Here is an 18,178-nt window from a genome sequence, read left to right as displayed (position 1 = left end):
CTGCTAATTCTGCTAGCCTATGTCTTGCTGCACTTGATTGGCATCACTTCACTGTTTGCCACACCTTCAAGCTTGTCATCATTGACAAACTTTGAAATTTTACTCTGTATTCCAATAACCAAGTAATTTATATACCAAAAATAGCAGTGGTCCTAGCACTGACCCTTGAAGTCTACCATCCGCCAATCTGAAAAAACAACCATTTACCACAGATCGCTATTTTCTGTTTTCAAATCAATTTTTTTTATATGTCTAAGCTGACACCAACCCTCCCATCCCATGAGTGTTAACTTATTTTTTGTGGTACTATGTCAAACGCTTTCTTGAAATTCATTATGGACAACACACATTGCTTTCTCTTCATTAGCCTTCCGTTACTTCAAAAAATTTGATTAGACAAACAATCTGCCTTTTACAAATCCATGCTGGAGCTCTCACTCAAACTTTCCAAGTACTGGTTAATTTTACCTTGATTATTGTTTCTAAATCCTTACCCATGGCTAATGTTAAACTGACCAGCCCTTATGTCCATTTTTGAACAAGGGTGTAACATTTGCCACTTTTGAATCCTCTAGCACCTCCCCTATACCTAGGGGACATCCGGTATAACCTGTCCATCAATTTTCACCTCATTCATTACCTCTACTGTCGCCACTTGTTTCGTCAGCATCCTCTTCCTTAGTAAACATCAATACAAAGTATTCATCAAGCATTCTAGCCTTGCCCTAAGCATCATTACCTTCTTTGTCCCCAAAAGGCTCCACCCCGCCTCAGACGAGATAAAAAGATGTATGCAAACAGAACTGGCATCATATTGGTTACTTGCTCCACAGAGTCTTTGGGGACCCAGCTTGCAGCAGGACAACCCATCTTACGAGTTAGGCTATAGCTTCATCTGGAGCAAAGTTATAGCCTATGATAGATCCTATGGCAAGAGTTTGAGACCAAATTTTCACAGAATGGTGTATTAACTTTGCATACAAGAGGTGATTAAGGCATGGAATGCCACGACACAAACAAGAGTCTTTTTTCCTTTATTCTTTTATGGGATGTGGCATCACTGTCAAGGCTAACATTTGTTGTCCGTCCCTAATTGCCCTGAACTGAGTAGCTTGCTAAGCCATTTCAGAGGGCAATTAAGAGCCAACCACATGGCTATGGATCAGGAGTCATAAGGATGGCAGATTTCCCTCCCTAAAGGGCATTAATGTACCAGATGAGTTTTACAACAATCAATGATAGTTTCATGGTCACCATTACTAGCTTTGTTCTCCAGACTCATTAATTGAATTAAAATTCCACTAGCTGCCATGATGAGCTTTGAACCCATGCCCCAGAGCATTACCCTGGGCCTCTGGGTTACAAATGTAGTGACATTACCATTATGCCATTGCTTCCCCTTAGTCTGACAATATCAATATACCAGTTAGAATATCAAATGCACAACAATACCGAATTGGGTAAATAAAGTTATTTGGACCAATGTTCATAGATCATTCTACAAAACGCTAGTATTAAAATGCCTTAAGACATTAGTCAAAAAGACTCATGTTACCTTGGAGTTATTTTCTAAGCCACAACGCTGCCGCAGGATTTTTAACCTTTCCAAGTATACAGCTGGACCGACTTCTTCTCCATTAGTACTACCTGCAGAAGGGATGGAAGTGGAACTTGCCACATATGGTGACTCATCTGGAGGTGATGAAAACCCTGCTAAATACAGAAATCAAATACCTCATTAATGAGGATAAAAACAAAATGAGATAATCTATGTCGCCCATTCTCAATTTATGGGTTGGAACTCATCCCCACCAAACCCCCCCAACACTAATGCACTTGGTAAGCAAGACAACTGTATATTGCTCTACTCCTTAATGCCTCTTCCTGATTAGCATGTTCATCACCTTTCCATCCTCTGATGTGTTTCAATAATGTCAGTGTGAATAAGCCAAGGCCTTGAAATGGCAGGAGCATGATTCAGGAAGTACAGTGGTAACTTCAGATATCAGCTGATACCAAGCAAACAAAGGAGAGTGCTTCTCTGAACTAGGGGTAAACATAGCTCTCAACTGGGGAAGACAATGAAGATCCTAGCAAGCCAAGGGACCTTATCAACATGCACCAATTACAGGAGAGGGCAGCTGACCTGCTTCCTGGAATCAATTAGCCAGTTGACCCATTAAGACAACTTACTTTTGTCTCCCCCTTAGGATTTTCACTTGAGAAGCTTGAACCAGCTGATTGAAGGGTTACATGTAGTGACCAATTAATAGCCACAGGAGCCTAAAAAACTACACAACTTGAATGGCATGAACCTAAACCAGATCACTTATCTTATAGTGGAGGACCAACTTTTTTTTTTACATTCCAAAGCATTTATCAGCATTGGCATTACCCATGGGGCATTCTGCTTTTCTGCACTCTTCTACCTCTTCCACCTGAACAATAGTCAGTAGAAAATTGCACTGATAATCGCATTTAAATGTCAAACTGAATATAAGAAACATGCATAATTTTGAGTTTTCCACAAAGCACGAAACAAACTTTGCTGGATGGATGGATACGTGATGTACATGAAGGATAATGCCACTCAAAAATCCTTGATGGCTCCAAGTAATCCATGAAGCTTTAAAAGAAGTAATTAATTGTTACAAACAATAAATGTATTAACCATTTGATCAGCAGCTCTGAAAATACCCAATTCAAGACCTAAACATTGCAATTACGAAGAAAGGTCTCACCAATCTGAATTTGGAGCATTGAACAATTTGTGTTACATGGCAATTGTACACTAATAGTGGATAAGACCTTTCTTTTCTCTGGTAATAAATGAAGGACTTTGAGTAACATCTACCTTAGTCAGCCTCTTGCACAAAAATTCACAACAGGTGGTAGCAAGATAGGTATTTCAAACTACAAATTCAAACTACTAACCAGCCAGAAAGAAGGCTGGAATACAAAAACCTGAATCTTGACCTAAAACTACTAAAAGTCCATAACTCATTTCACAGATGCATATATGAAAAAAAAACAAGTAAAGGAATGTCCAAGTTTGACCCTGGTTAATTAGCATTTAATGTTTAAGGTGGTAAATTGATTGACAAGACTAGTATCAATAATTTCTTCTGAGATTCCCAAGTGAAGCCACCTCTATTGCATTCAATCTTAATCTTACCAGAACTGGATGACGAAGATATCCTTCCTTTCCCTTCTCTCTCATTTTCCACAAGCCGTAGACCCCTCTCAATGTAATTCTGAAAGAACTGAGACGATTTCCTCAAGAATGGCTCGATATCCGCATCCGAATACTTCTTTCTGTATTCGTAAAGTTCCGCTAACCCCTGTGCAGAGAGGGGAATAAGGTTAGCTCTGCAGTAGAATAGGGGTTAAAATGTAATGAAAACAGAAAAAGCTGGAAATAGTCAGGTCTGGCAGCAAAGGTGGAGACAGAAACAGAGTTAACATTTCACGTCTGTGATCTTTCATCAGAACTGATGGGAACTTTCAATTTTATGAAAGGGATTGAAAGGGTAAACATAGCAAAGACATAGCCACTTGCAGGGAGACCAGAATTAGGCTAGCCAAAGAGAGAATAGTTGCTAATAAATCCAATAGAAAATTCAGGAGAAATTCGGGGAAAATGGTGGCATAGTGACGATGTGACTGGAATAGTAATCCACAGGCCCAGGCTAATGTCCTAGGGACACTGGTTCAAATCAGTTCCAAAGAAGTCACACTGGGCTCAAAAGTTAACTCTGTCCACAGATGCTGCCAGACCTGCTGGGCTTTTCCACCAATGTTTTTATTCCAAATCCTACCAAGGCAGCTGGTGGAATTTTAAATTCAATTAATAAAAATCTGGAATTGAAAGCTGGTCTCAGTAATTGCGACCATTGAAACTACAGATTGTCATAAAAATCCATCTGGTTCACTAATGTCCTTTAGGGTCTGGCCTACATTATGACAGCAATGTGGTTGATTCTTAGCTGCTCTCTGAGATGGCCTAGCAAGCTTCTCAGTTGTACCAAACCATTACAGCAAAGTCCCCAGATGGCCTACAGCAGTTCAAGGTGGTCTCTCAAGGGCAATTAGGGATAGGCAATAAATGCTGCCTGTTCAGTGATGCCCACATGCCATGAAAGAATTTTAAAAAACTTGACCCAAAGTGTGGTTGGAATATGTAACCTGTTACTTACATGGAGTAGTGAGATGACTAGCAAAACTGAATCCAAGGACAAGCCTGATAAACACACGAGAGAGAAAAGAAGAATGCTTTGATGGGGGTTAGATGAAAGATAGAAGGCAGCCTGTGTGGAGCTTTAACGCCAGCATGGACCTGTTGGTCTGAATGTTTTTTTCCTGCACTGTGAATAGCAGAAGGGGTAGAGAGAGAGGGACTGGGGGTGGGGGCTGTGAAAAGGCATGGGAGGACAGGGAGGATGGGGACCTGCACCTGAAGTAAAGAAAATGCTGCTTTTATTATTCACCACACAGAAGACGGGTGGGAGCTTGCATTCAGATTGAAGGGACCAAGTTTGAGAGGATTTAAACAAGGCTGGAAGCTTCATCTACCTTTGGCTAGAGGTAGGAATCTCCAGGGTCATCCTCACGAAGATTACCATGACTGACCAAGTCAGTCCTGGGATTGTGGTACCCAGCTGGGAAAGTAAATGCCATTATGAGTGGAAAATAGCTTTGGACTGGTTCCAAGAAAGTAGTGTCCATTTAAGGGACAGCATAAAGTATAACTGGAGTGGGATTTTCAGTTGTTTTAAAAGATAAATAGGGAAATTTTTTCTGTAGTCTAGAGTTTAAGTTGCCCATAGAACTCATGTTTCTTCAGTCAATGTTGTATTGTATTTGTTTGGTACAGTAAAAATCTTAAAACTTGAAATCTTGTCATGTGATCCTGTCACTGCCTTTTAAAAGTTATTGGTCTCTATAGGGGTTGTAATAATGCCTTGGACAAAGGTGGCAAAGATCAAAGCTGATTTAGTCATTAGCACAATTGTACTGAAATATTTCAGTAACACCAAAGATGTTTTCCATAAGCCAGGTGCATGTCATGTTAAAACTAACTCCAGCGTTAATACATAAACCTAAGGATTATTTTGAATGGTCAGAAAAATTCAAACTTGCCTCCCTTGTATTTTCTTTGGATCCAATCTTCTTGAATATTTCTGCCAAGGTTTCACTTATCTTTGCTTTCGATTCTTTATCTTCCTATAAGAAATATATGAATTTACAACACTGACCATAACATTTCCTTACAAAGAACCTCAACTCTGATACATGATTCACCTGGAATTTAAGATTCAGTAATTGTGGAATCAACCAAAGCAAGATAATTCTGCAGAAGTCGATAAATCTCAATTCCAAGAATCTTGTTTTCTGCATTTGACAGATCAGCAGGTTGATATTTTCTTAAACCAATTAGATTTTACAAACTGAACTTTAATCAGTATACAGTTATTCATTAAAATTTGAACATTATTCACCTTCTCGACCATTCCTTTCAATAAGTTAGAAAATAAAAGGACCATTCTGTAGATATATGCAATAGAGTGAACTATTCGGTGATATTATAGTACTTATCAATAGATAAGTCTTCCTTATTCTGAAAGTTCAACCACCACAAATTTCTCTATGGTAAAATCTTCCCAAATTATGGGTGAACAGCAAACCATAGTGATACACTGCTCCTTTGGTCAGTCAATTTTTCTTCCCTTTTGCAAAAGGTTCATTCTGAAATGTAAACCAAATCAACACTAAAGAAAAGAAATATGTTCTACAGGGGCACTGTGCACATGATTTGCTCTCCCCACCCTCACCCATTTTTATATGCTTCTTAAAGGGGAGCTGCCAGAGCCCAGCTCCATGGAATATCAAGCACTCTAACAATTCATCCAAGCATCTTCATGTGATGTTTAGTAGTAAGAATGGGTTAGAAATCAACTGAATTTGACAGCAGGGAAAGAAAGAGCATCAGAGGCAACCCTGATCTTCTCCACATACGAATGCTTCCAGAAGAGGTCAGAACCCTGACGATTTGCCCTTCCCTAACATGGACATGAAGATTAACCGCAGCGCCTGGGTTGAAATCAACTAACCCAGTACATCCATATGATTAAAACTAATGTTCTTTGATCTTATTTTTCTTAATTCTTTGGGAAGCCTCTGAAAATCCAAAAATAAGAAAGATGCTCACATAGGAAATTTGCATTTTCTCTATTCATGTGTCTTGACTATTGACTGATACAGGAACTCATAGCAACACTTATTACTTGAAGCAAGAGAAAGGAGTTAAAGGAGAAGTTGTTCAGTGTAAGAACAAGTTTAGCCTGGCAGTGGAATGGTGGAGCATTGGATGGAAATAGTTGTGACCCTTGCTCAAGAAGCAGCTGAGGGCCCACAGGCTACCCTGATCAGGGATAGGGATGTGGATGGAATAGTTGTCACCAATATCTATAATAGGCAATTGTTTCCCACAGCTACATTGATTACACTTCCTGTAAGCAGTCTATTCAGTTTTCTAATTTCTCCATCTCATCTGTCCCCAACCATGTCAACTTCTACAGCAGTACTTTCCTTTGTCCTCAATCAAAAACTGCCCATGTTTGACAGGTTCCTTAATCAACTGCATTTATGTCCTCACTCCTATCCTCCTCTCCCAGAATCACTAAAGTTCTCCTGGTCCTCAACCTTCTACCCAAGCAGCCTCCATATTAAAGGGATTAACCTCCGCTATTTCTGTCATTGTGATTTCAACACCTCTCCCAACCCCAGCATTCTGAAGGGAACACTCACTCCGTGACATCCTGGTCCACTCTCCAATCGCACTCAACAGACTCTCTGCTGCCTACGTAAGTGCAGGAGGTAACACATGCCCTTTCAACCCCTAACTTCCCATTGTCCAGGGCCTCAAACACACCTTTCCAGGTGGAGCCATGATCTACTAGTACTTCTTTCAGTTTGGTCTACTGCATTCACAGCTTGCAATGCAGTCTCTTGATGTGGGGAGATCAAATGCGGATTGAGCAATCACTTCGTTGAAGGCCTTTGTTCAGTTCCACCTCCATAAGATAAGAAACAAGTAGGCCATGCAACCCCTCAAACCTACTCCCCCATTCAATATCATGGCGATTCGAATTGTGACCTTAACTCAACTTTCCTGCCTGCAATCCCATCACCCTCGATTCTGTGATCAAAGAATCTAACTCAGCATTGAATATATTCAATGGCCCTGCCTCCACTCTCTATGGGTGTGGCCCGAGGGGGAGCAGAGGAAGAATTCTACACACTAATGACCTTCAGGAAAAAAAAATCCTCCTCATCTCAGTCTTAAATGAGACTCTCCCTTATTTTTAAAACTGCCCCATAGTTCTAAACACCCCCACAAGGGGAAGCATCCTCACAGTGCTCACCCAGCCAGAAACAAAAATTGCTGGAAAAACTCAAGTCTGACAGCATCTGTGGAGAGAAAGACTAGTTAACGTTTCAAGTCCGTATGATTCTTCATCAGACCAGCTCAGTTTTTCCAGCAATTTTTGTTTTTGTTTCAGGTTTCCAGCATCCGCAGTATTTTGCTTTTACCCATCCAGTCAAGTCCCCTTAATCTTATGGTTTAATAAAATCACCTCTCATTCTTCTAAACTCCAATGACGACAGGCCCAGCCTTTCCCCATAAACTAATCCCTTCCTCCCAGAATCAGCCTAGTGAACCTTCTCTCAACTGCTTCCAATGCAATTGGAATTAATTAACTCACTTAAGGAGGCCAAAACTGTACACAGTACTTCAGATGCAATGTCACTAAGACCCTGTACAGCTTAGCAGCACTTCCTTACTTTTATACTCCATTCCCCTTGCAATAAAGGGCAACATTCCATTTGCCTTCCCAATCACTTGCAATATCTGCATGTTCACTTTGTGATTCATTGACAGCATGACTGAGCTTCTGGTTCTCATAATTCTCCCTCCCACCCCAACCTTGATCTCTCTGTTCTCAGCCATCTACACCTTTCCAATGAAGCCAAACAAACTTATAGAAATAGTTAATTAGCTATTTGATCAGGTATTTGACAGCCTTCTGGGTTCAATACTGAATTCAACAGTTTCAGATCATAAAAAATGCTCCCATTCTTTCCAAACAGCAGCACTGATAATGATTTTTGTTTCTTTCCTGTCCCATTACCACTCACTTTGCCTTACACCATGAACGCTTATCATTTAAATCACACCCACCTACAACCAGATCAATGACTGTTCTTTCTTCTGTTCTTTCCTCCATTCTTTACTGCCGATCTCCACCCCTCCCTGTCTGCTTAAAACCTGCTACAGCTAACATTTTCCAGTTCTGAAATATGGGTAAAGACCATAAACATAATTTAACTAGAAAGTTAATAAGGCCAGGTTGCATGGGCTATATTTGCATTCATTCAAGTGTAGAAGGTTAAGGGATGAACTGGGGTATTTAAAAGATGATTTAAAAACTGATGGGGTGGAGAAAAACTATTCCCTCTCCCAAGAGAGTCCAGAACAAATCTGAATTGGAGCTAGGTCTTTCACAAAGAAGTTGCTTGTTCACACAAACGACGGCAGCAATTTAGAAATCTCTTCTACAAAAAGCTGTTGGGGCAAGACTAATAGAGAAACTTTGAAATTGCGTTAGACAAGGATAGTGGGCGGAGGATGGGAAGAGAATAGTAACAGAATTTTTCAGAACAAGGCCTTGAATGGTGGAATGAGGTTGTATTATCTGGCCAAAGTGACAAAGGAAAGATATGAATTTTCAATGTCTATGACTTCCTTTCCAACCCTTCCTCACTCCCAAGATAAGAGCAACTCCAATTTACATTGAAGGAAGAATTCAAATATTCTACATTGCAGCTATAGTATAGTTCCTACACATTCAAATGGAGGTGCCTTTGGCTCAAAACTGTAAATTTCACGATTAAGTTTCAATTGCTCAAGTTGCCAGTTTGATACATACTATAGTAGAACCACCCTTTTCTGTTTCTGAATCAATCTTTCCACCTGACAAAGCCATCGAGTGTTTAGTGACACGTCGAAGGTAAGCCTCAAGTTCCGATTCATTCTTGTTCTCAATCAGTGCCAGATGATCCATGATCTGGTATAAAGAATAGTTGAGAGAAGTTAAAAATTGCGCATCATTTTAACTTGCCAGTTTCTAATTCTATTCACACAGAGACAAATTGAAAAGGTTACGCAACATTTGTAATAAAGATGAAATGTTCAAATAATTTCTATCTTGTTCATTCTAACAAACATTACTTAGACCATGAAAATGCATTAATATTGCCAATTTTTGAATTCAGAGATTGTTAGCATCATAATTCTTTCAATAGAGGGATTGAGAAGTAAACAAATAATCATCTTGGTGCCAGAATCATTACATCACAGAAAGTTAACTAGTTGATACAAGAAGGAAATTCTTCATTTTTAGGCAAAATCTTGCCCCAAATGAATATTGGAGATAAAAAATATACACAGAGGCGTGGGAAGCAACTGTTCTTTTCAAAAGACCTTTCAGCTGCGAGTAATGCTAACTGCTCATACAAAGTGCCACTTAGCTCTAGGCATCGTTTGCCAGAGTTCAGATCAAATGGCAATTATGAAACTGCACAAAGTATGACATAGGAAACCTCATTCCTCCACAGCCCACGTACAAGTGACACTGCCAATACATCAAGGCAAGACTGAGAATTTTTTTTTGATGTCTCTAAAGAAAGCGAAACAACATATAATACCATTATTTCCTAGCCCATCTGTCTTCTTTGACATGGCATTTCCATCATGTTAGCAGCTCAAGAAACACATTCCCATCATGTCAAAGTTCGGCAGTGAAAATTTGTCTCTGATCAGTGTGCATGATGAATGGAAACTACATTTAAGGCAAAGTCACAGGAATAGCAGAGTTTGCAATCGCACGAAAAGCCACATTCCTGCCTCCACCTCAACAGTGCCGCCCGCTAGCTGCTTAGCAATCCAAGCCAAATGTGCCTCAGGAATTCCACAAAGCTGTTTATGGGTTATCAGTTCTCAGAACTATAAGTAGCATTAAAACAGAATCCAATATTCTGCATTGAAAAAGCAATTAATCCGTAGGAAGTATCCAGTGAAATTAAGCCTATCTAAAACGTAGCTCAAACTGGCACTATTCTTTATACAGTCTTCAATAGACTGAATTTTTTGAATGAGATTGTCGGCTTCATGCCAAATTATGGATAGCTTATGCTAAAGGCATGAATGAACTACATTAAGATTTCTTAAATTAATTTTATATCAGAACCCTTCCAGCTAATAGATTTGCCAAGTGTCACTCCAGGCTGCATTGCAGCATAACTCCAAGATGAAGTGACTATATTCAATGTGCCAGCCAGCCTTAATACCCATCAAGATATTCAACATTTTGGATTCTCTATTTCTGGGGAGCAGGGATTCTTTACATTAATACACCACCAACAGGTGAAGTAAGAATGTCTTTTCTTAAAAAAAAAATACAAAAAAATTGTTATATTTAAATAAACTAAAATCGGCCTGGTGTATCTAAGCAGTGGTGGTGGCATTCTTCACTAGTTGGAAAACAATGCAGCCACTACCAAAGTTACAAATAACAACCTATTGACTAAGGTCATAGTACACAATCCTGCTTTGTCTATAACCTTTTGATACAGACCACACCATCCTCCAGCACCTTGCCTTCACTTTCCAGCTGGATAGGGCCACCTTCATCATCTAGTGAGTTGTATCCAGAAAATGACCTCCATTGGCTCCTCTTCCCATTCCATTACCTCTGGAGTCTCTTATATCCATGGTAACCTCCCATTTATCAACATGCTGCACCTCAGCAACATCGCCCAAAAACACATCAGATTCAATGTGTACACTGACAACAGCCAGCTCTACTTCACCAGCATCGACTCTCTCAGCCCTTCCTTGCCTGATTTAGACAACTTGTCCGACAACCAGTGCCAAATGTGCAAAAGGTTCCTCCGATCTAATACTGGGAAGACCGACACCAGCATCCTCAGTCCCTCTCTTTGACCAGTGTCTCAGGCTGAACTGGGCTGTTCACAACCTTGGAGCGGTCTCTGATCAAGACTGCTTGCAACCATTTGTTCACTGTTACCAAGACTACTTTTTCCACCTCTGCCCCTGCCTCAGGTCATCTGCTACTGATATCTCTGTCTTGCCTGTTCCAATGTTCTCCTGACCAATCTCCAACTTGAGCTCATCCAAAGTTCTGCTGCCTGTATTAACACTTTACACAAAGGAAAATATCCCAAGGTGGTTCACAGGAGCACTATCAAACAAAATATTTTACACCAAGCCAAAAAGGAGATATCAGAGTAGATGATCAAAAGCTTCAGAGAGCTTGGTTTTAAAGACGTATCTTAAAATAAGGGAGTGTGCCAGTGAGGTTTGAGGAGGAGAATTCCAGAGCTTATGGCCTTGGCAACTGAAAGCACAGTTGCCAACTCTGCAGCGATTAAAATCAGGGACGTTCAAGAGGATAAAATTGGACAAAGATATAGCTGTAGGACACTACAGAGATAGGGAGGATTGAGGCTGCGGAGAGATTTGAAAACAAGGATGAGAATTTTAAAATTGTGGCATTGCTTAACTAGGAGCCAACATAGGTCAGTGAGCAGACGAATGCTGAGTAAACAGGATTTGATCCGAGTTAGGGAACTGTTTCGGATGACCTAAATTTTACAGATGGCACAAAGTAGGATGTTGGCCAGGTGTGCACTGGAATAATCAAGTCTAGAGGTAACAAAGGCAACAACAAAGGCATTACCTGACTCTGCTGCTGCCTCAAGTCAGCTGTTATGGAGATGGAAATAGGTAGGCTAAAAGATGTTTTGGATATAGGGTAGAGGCTGATTTCAGGGTCAAGTATGACACCAAGGCTGTGAAGTCTGGTTCAGCCTCAGTTGGGAGGGACGCAATCTGTGATGGGGATCAAAGGACCATGGCTTCTGTCTTTGAGTATTTAGTTGAAGGGAATTTTTGCTCACCCAGTACTTCATGTCAAACAATCAATTTAGTGATAGTGGAGGGGTACAACTTGTACCAAGTCACGTTCGCCTATCACCTCTGTGCTAGCTGACTGAGCAAGTTCTCACCCTTGCTTTAAAATCTCTCCATCACCTTGCCTCTCTGCACTCCTCCTGAATCTGGCATCTTGCACACCACTAATTTTAATCACTCCACTGTTGGTGGTTGAGACCCAGGCAGCTGATGGCACAAGTTCTTGAATTTGCTCCCTAGACTCTTCCTTTTGGATGCTCTTTAAAACTTACCTTTGACCTAGTTTGTGATCATCTGTTCTAATATCTCATGTGGCTCGGTGTCAAATTTTGTCTGATACTGCTCCTGTGAAGCATCTTGCAACATTTTACTACCTAAAGGCTGTATATAAATGCAAGTTGTTTTAAGTCCAATGGTGGGTACAATTATATCTCTGCTTAGAGAGAAATAAAAGTTAAACCTAAACAAGGCATTCACTCTTCACTCGCCCACATTTGTGGAATTATTTATGTAACTGACCACCACAGAACTTTGTGTACATCTAAATCTGGCTATGTTAGGAGTGCCAAGAGGATATAATAATTCCCAATGTTATTGGAATTTATTGTAAAATAGTGCGTGTGTGTGTGCGCGTATATGTGCGTGTGCATGTGGTGAGACTTAATTGGATTAAAAGCAGCTGGTCTGAAGGCTTTGATGCGAACATAGGGAAGTTTAGAAAGGAAGATGTAGAAGGACATTTGCATTTTTAAATAAACCAGACTAGATTGTTTTCAAAGGAGGGGTGAAATGCATTACCTAGCCAGGTGAAGTTTAGAAACAATGGCCAGAATTTTGACAACGATGTGTGGGAGTGGGCCTGACATGCTGACACACAAAGTGAAGTGTGGTGAAGTTGGGCGTGCATCCCAAGGTTGGCAGGCAGGCAAAGAGCCCAAGCGGCCTTCCGTTTTTCAGGAAACCTCATCCAAGGGCGGGATGAGGTTTCCTGAAACAAATAAATAATTTTTGCTCAATTCATAAACAAGTCCCAGCTCATGTGACAGTGGAGGGGGGGGGGGGGGGTAGATTTCAGTATTTAAAATTGTTGAAACCTCTTTGCTTATGCATAAATGTACATCTCATTCCATGGGCAACGAAAAGCGCACTTAGAAACTAGCATATCTATTGAAAGAGAGAGAGAGCATTTTTTAAAATAAAAGTCCACCTTGTGACTCTCAGACTTGAAGAACATGATTATAATTTACTCTTTTGCCAGGTCTGGTGTCTATTGCAGCTGCTGGCCTTCAGGCATCCTGATGACAATTAATTATAGGAGGAAAAAGCTTGAAGATAGGAGAGATCTACATGGAACCACATAACAGATTTCCATTTCTAAAAACTGAAAATAAGTCCACATCTCCAACTGAAATTAAATAGGATTCTCCCATCTGATTTTCTTACCATTTACTCTTGGTACGTCATACAACTAAAAAGACTGGCTTGGATGTCAGGAAACTTCTTGGCAATATGTTCTCTAACATGAAATATCAATGGCTGCATTAGTTATTAAGCAATAAATATCAAATCAGTCATCAAACCTTCGGCCCCAATAGCTTGCAAAGCGTATGAAGCAACGTCTTCTGTGTCCTCATGGGAAGATCACTCTTCATTTGTTTTAACCTCTCCCTTGGAAAAACCCGCATGAAGTTGTGTATGTCCAAAAGAATTCGGTCGACATTGATAATATTCACATTACTTGGGAGAAGGCGTATCATGCGCCACAAACACTGTAAAAATATAATGAACAGAACTCAACTAATTTGAATGTAAAGAATTTTAGAAGCAAAAACAAAAAAATGGAAAGTTCAAATTTATGTTTGAAGTATTACTGACACATTACCTTCATAACTAGCTCTGAAAACTTGGGAGTGTTATTTGTTGTAGCCAAAAGACTATCCTGCAGAAGCACAATCAAGGAACTGCAAAGCAAAGATTTCCTTTAGGCAACATCGATAAAGAATGCATGGTAATGCACAAAGCTATACTATAATGCACAAAAAAAAGTAGTTATTAGTTAAAGAAACAAGTATTTGGATGCACGGCCATAATTTAATGGTTTCTTCCTTCTATCTCTTACTTCCAACGAATGCTTCATTAATAATCATTAGGGTGCTTATAATTTAGCTGCCCCCATCATGGGAGTCAACCATGCTTCCAAAATGGGCGGATCGCTTCTTCTCTCTCTAATCTTGGTTCTCTAATGTTCTTCAGGGGAGGAAATCTGCTTTCCTTACTCAGTCTGAACCACATGTGACTCCAAACTAGCACAATTACCTTAATGACCTTCCAATTTTCACATGAAAATAATTACTCATTCCAATAAAGAACAACCTAATAGTTGTCACTGCTTCTCAAACAATGTCAAAAATAGGTGACGATTGGAAGTTGTGCTCTACAAAGATTTCACTTCCTAAATAAGACCACCTTGCAACATATCTAGCTGCTATTTCTTCACATACAAAGTCTAAGTCCATGCACCTAAAAAACAGTTGCCAATGGTTGTTAGGTCTGGAAAAAGGGAACATCTATTTAAGATTAAACATAAGAGATTTAAAATAGAGAAGGTGCTTTTTTTTTTAAAAAAACTGCATCAAGGGCTGTGGAGTACCCAGTTGATGTTTGAAGCTGACATCATATCAACAGAAATAGCTTGGATCTGGTGGATGTCAAGTTGAAGAACTGTGATGCTCATCTGGTTAGATGCATCTTCAGAGACCCTTTCAACAGCAGAGAAGAAATGAATAAATGGCAGTTACCTAGCCATTTTTCTAAATCTGCTTCGTTAGGAACAGGAGTAGGCCATTCAGCCCATCGAGCCTGCTCCACCATTCTATCATATCATGGTTGATCATCTATCTCAACACCATTTTCCTGCGCTCGCTCCATATTCCTTGCATCAGTCTCCAGAAATCTGATTTCTACTTTGAACATGCTCAATGATCGAGTTTCCACAGGCCTCTGGGGTGGAGAATTCCAAAGATTTACCATCCTGAGTGAAAAAAATCCTCCTCATTTCAGTTTTAAATGGCCTACCCCTTATTCTGAGATTATGTCCCTGGTTCTAGACTCATCAGCCAGGGGAAGCATCTTACCTACATTCTCCCTGTCACACCCTGTAAAAATTTTGTAAGTCTCAATGAGGTAACCCCTCATCCTTCAAAACTCTAGAGAATACAGGCCCTGTTTCCTTAATTTCTCCTCATAAAATAATCCCACAATCCCAGGAATGAGTCTGATGAGCCTCCGTTGCACTCCTTCCTTAGGAAAAGGGACCAAAACTGTACACAATACTTCAGGTGCAGTCTCACCAATGCTCTATACAATTGCAGGAAGGCATCTTTACTTCTGTACTCAAGTTGTCAAGAAAATCTTATGTATTACCAGATACCAAGAACATGCTCAGAGAAGCTGAAAAACTAACCTAGTTTCAGATGTATAAGTCAGGTTAGTCCCCTGAGCTACCTTGCCAGTGTTTTTATATTTTATCTTTAAATACATAGCAAATTTAGGCTGCATGCAGTGGATTAATGGTGTGTTGTTTGTTGACTTCTGAGGTGAAGTACATATAGGGAAGGCATCTTGTACATTCTCCAGTGATCCTTGGTGATTTGGGGTTAAACGTTAGACTTCATTCCACTAGTTCAAATGTGGCAAAGAACACAACAGTTTCAGTGCATGAGTTACTTAGGTGATGGCAACTGTCTAGCTATTTAAAGTTGAAAAATGTTGGGGAAAAACTAAAACTGTGCACTTTAAGCAGGAGATGTCATGGGCTGAAATGGACAGCACACACAAACAAGTGTGTGCAACCGACTTAGACAGTGGAACTAATGTGATTTTATATTATGAGGAGTGGTTAGTAAAACTGATCCATTTGATTTATCAAAGGATATTTCCATTTTACAATTTGTTCAAAAATGGTTTGATTTAAAAACTCAATTAGGCTCATCATTGTTCTGAATTAGACATAGGCAACAGTTTTCAGTCCAGCTTTCCCTAGGTGCCAAATAAGGCAGCGTTTCTGTATGTTGACCTGTAACTGACCTCAAATTCCTGCCTTCTCCACAAGAAAATATGTGGTACTCATCTCGAATTTTCCCTTCATGATGTGGCCAAGGTCGTTAGAAGTGGCTTGAATTACTACCAATCAAAAGTTTCATAAGGTTACTACCCTGTTCCAGAAAGGCCTCCACTAATATTCACAAAACTTCAATACTCCACAGATGCTACCCGACCTGAGTATTTCCACCATTTTATTTTTATTTCAGATTTTGTGCTTAAAACTTCAAATAGCCCATTGTACCATAATGAAATGCTTTCAAATGCAGATGGCACTTCACTAAAATAATAATTCCTAAACCAAGTTCCAAAAGGGACAAGCTTCAAGAAACTTCTCAAGTGTCCACAATCTAATATAGCTATGTAATCAATTCAAGTTTTTCCCTTTTACCTCAAGATGTTGGTTGGATCTGATTTTTCCAAAACTTTAACCATCAGCAGGTTGACTGATCGTATAACCTGTGGGCCTTCATCCAGATCTTCTAAACGTGAATCCAGCATCAATAATATTAATCCATGCATCAGATCTTTCAAAACTCCCATAGAAGCTTCCTTGGCCAATGCTTCTATTTGGAACAACTGAATAAAGATGAAAAATAATTTCTTAACAGATCATGAGAAAGAAAGTGATTATGTAAAAGCAGTTTGCTTCTGTGATGTAATGGGGGTCAGCTAAGTGAACAAATTGTTATACTAAATAACCTTCTATTCAGAGGATCCTTTAATTAACTAGTAAACGTCAGTTTTCAAAATCACTCAATGTCCTGAGTGGAAGACGAATCTGAAAACACTTGACACACTTCTGGGTCACAGTACAAAAAGGAAAAGGAAGATTCTTACAATTTCTCAGGCCAAGCCTTACACCTGTACAAGATTCCCAACAAGGGAACCAAACATAGCATGATAACCCAACCAAACATAATAAGTCACAGCACTTGCAAACTAAATCCAAACAGTAGTTACTGTAATTCAGGAACATTTCCACAAGGTTCAACTTTTGCTGGCAGTAAAACATTGAGCTATCAAGCTACAATGCCATTCTTTTGAAAGCTGAGGTAGCTCTCCTTTAAAGCCAAAATTTCCACTTGTTCACAACCATAACCTCCTAATTATTAGTCTACTCTTAATCCAAAGTTGTTCAATTTTAATTATGTTGAGTTGAAATCATACAAAAAGCCTCCTGTGCCATTTTTATAAAAATCTCCTTACTTGAATTATGAAATAATTTGATCTTTGGGCAAAAACATTTTCAGAACAACAGGATACTGTGGCCTGGGTTTTCCAATTGCCACTGATGGTAAAAGTGATTTGATGAACCTAGGCATATTAACTTCTTTTATATATCTCAACTGATTTTGCATCTATGACCCCTCAACGAAATTTTCCTGGATTCACATTTGACCATCTTAAATCTCACATGATAATGGGTTCTTACTCTGTATTTAAGAAAAAAGGCTGCTCCTGTCCTATCCTGCAAATTCTCTTGATTAGATCACCCCTAAACATCATCTCCAGAAAATATAACCCACTTGCCTATTCTACATGGATAAGAAAGTAAACAGGTAAACGTGTAGGCCATTCGGCCTTCCTTTGTCATTCAATATCATGGATGATCTACTTTATTCCACTTCCAGCACCATCCCCATATATTACTAGGTCCTTTATTAGCCAAAAATCTAATGATTTGTCGAGGATATACTGGACAACTGAGCATCCACAGCCTTTTGGGCTGCAGAATTCCAAAGCTTCACAACCGCAAGTGAAGAAATGTCTCATCCCAGTCCTAAATGGCTAACCCCTCACTCATACTGTGACTCGGTTCTCAACTCCACAGCCAGGGGAGTCATCTTCCTAACATCTAGCCTGCAAGGGCTCTCAAGAATTAATGCTTCAATGGGATCACCCCTCATCCTTCTAGATTCTAGAATAATCTGCTCAATCGCTCCTCTTAGACAATCCCCTCATCCTAGGAATCAGTAGCAAAACTTTACTGCGCTCCCTCCAAAGTATGCCCTTCCTTGG

The 18,178-nt window shown here is 39.8% G+C and overlaps 1 protein-coding gene across 3 annotated transcripts in view; it reads right to left on the bottom strand.

The window, feature by feature from the left end:
- Positions 1 to 18,178, bottom strand: part of ckap5 (cytoskeleton associated protein 5) — a 137,606-nt gene that overhangs the window by 3,675 nt on the left and 115,753 nt on the right. For all 3 annotated transcript variants that reach the window (XM_041196985.1, XM_041196986.1, XM_041196987.1), the window contains 7 exons: positions 16,548 to 16,735; positions 13,938 to 14,016; positions 13,636 to 13,824; positions 8,991 to 9,128; positions 5,140 to 5,223; positions 3,176 to 3,341; positions 1,556 to 1,713 (listed from right to left, as the gene is read on the bottom strand). In XM_041196985.1, coding sequence (XP_041052919.1) covers positions 1,556 to 1,713; positions 3,176 to 3,341; positions 5,140 to 5,223; positions 8,991 to 9,128; positions 13,636 to 13,824; positions 13,938 to 14,016; positions 16,548 to 16,735 — 1,002 coding nt within the window. The remainder of the gene's footprint in view (positions 1 to 1,555; positions 1,714 to 3,175; positions 3,342 to 5,139; positions 5,224 to 8,990; positions 9,129 to 13,635; positions 13,825 to 13,937; positions 14,017 to 16,547; positions 16,736 to 18,178) is intronic.

The sequence above is a fragment of the Carcharodon carcharias genome, chromosome 10 (assembly GCF_017639515.1).
Source record: "Carcharodon carcharias isolate sCarCar2 chromosome 10, sCarCar2.pri, whole genome shotgun sequence".
Classification (NCBI taxonomy): domain Eukaryota; kingdom Metazoa; phylum Chordata; class Chondrichthyes; order Lamniformes; family Lamnidae; genus Carcharodon; species Carcharodon carcharias.
The sequence above is the reverse complement of the archived record's forward strand: the minus strand, read 5'-3'. Positions and strand labels throughout refer to the sequence as shown.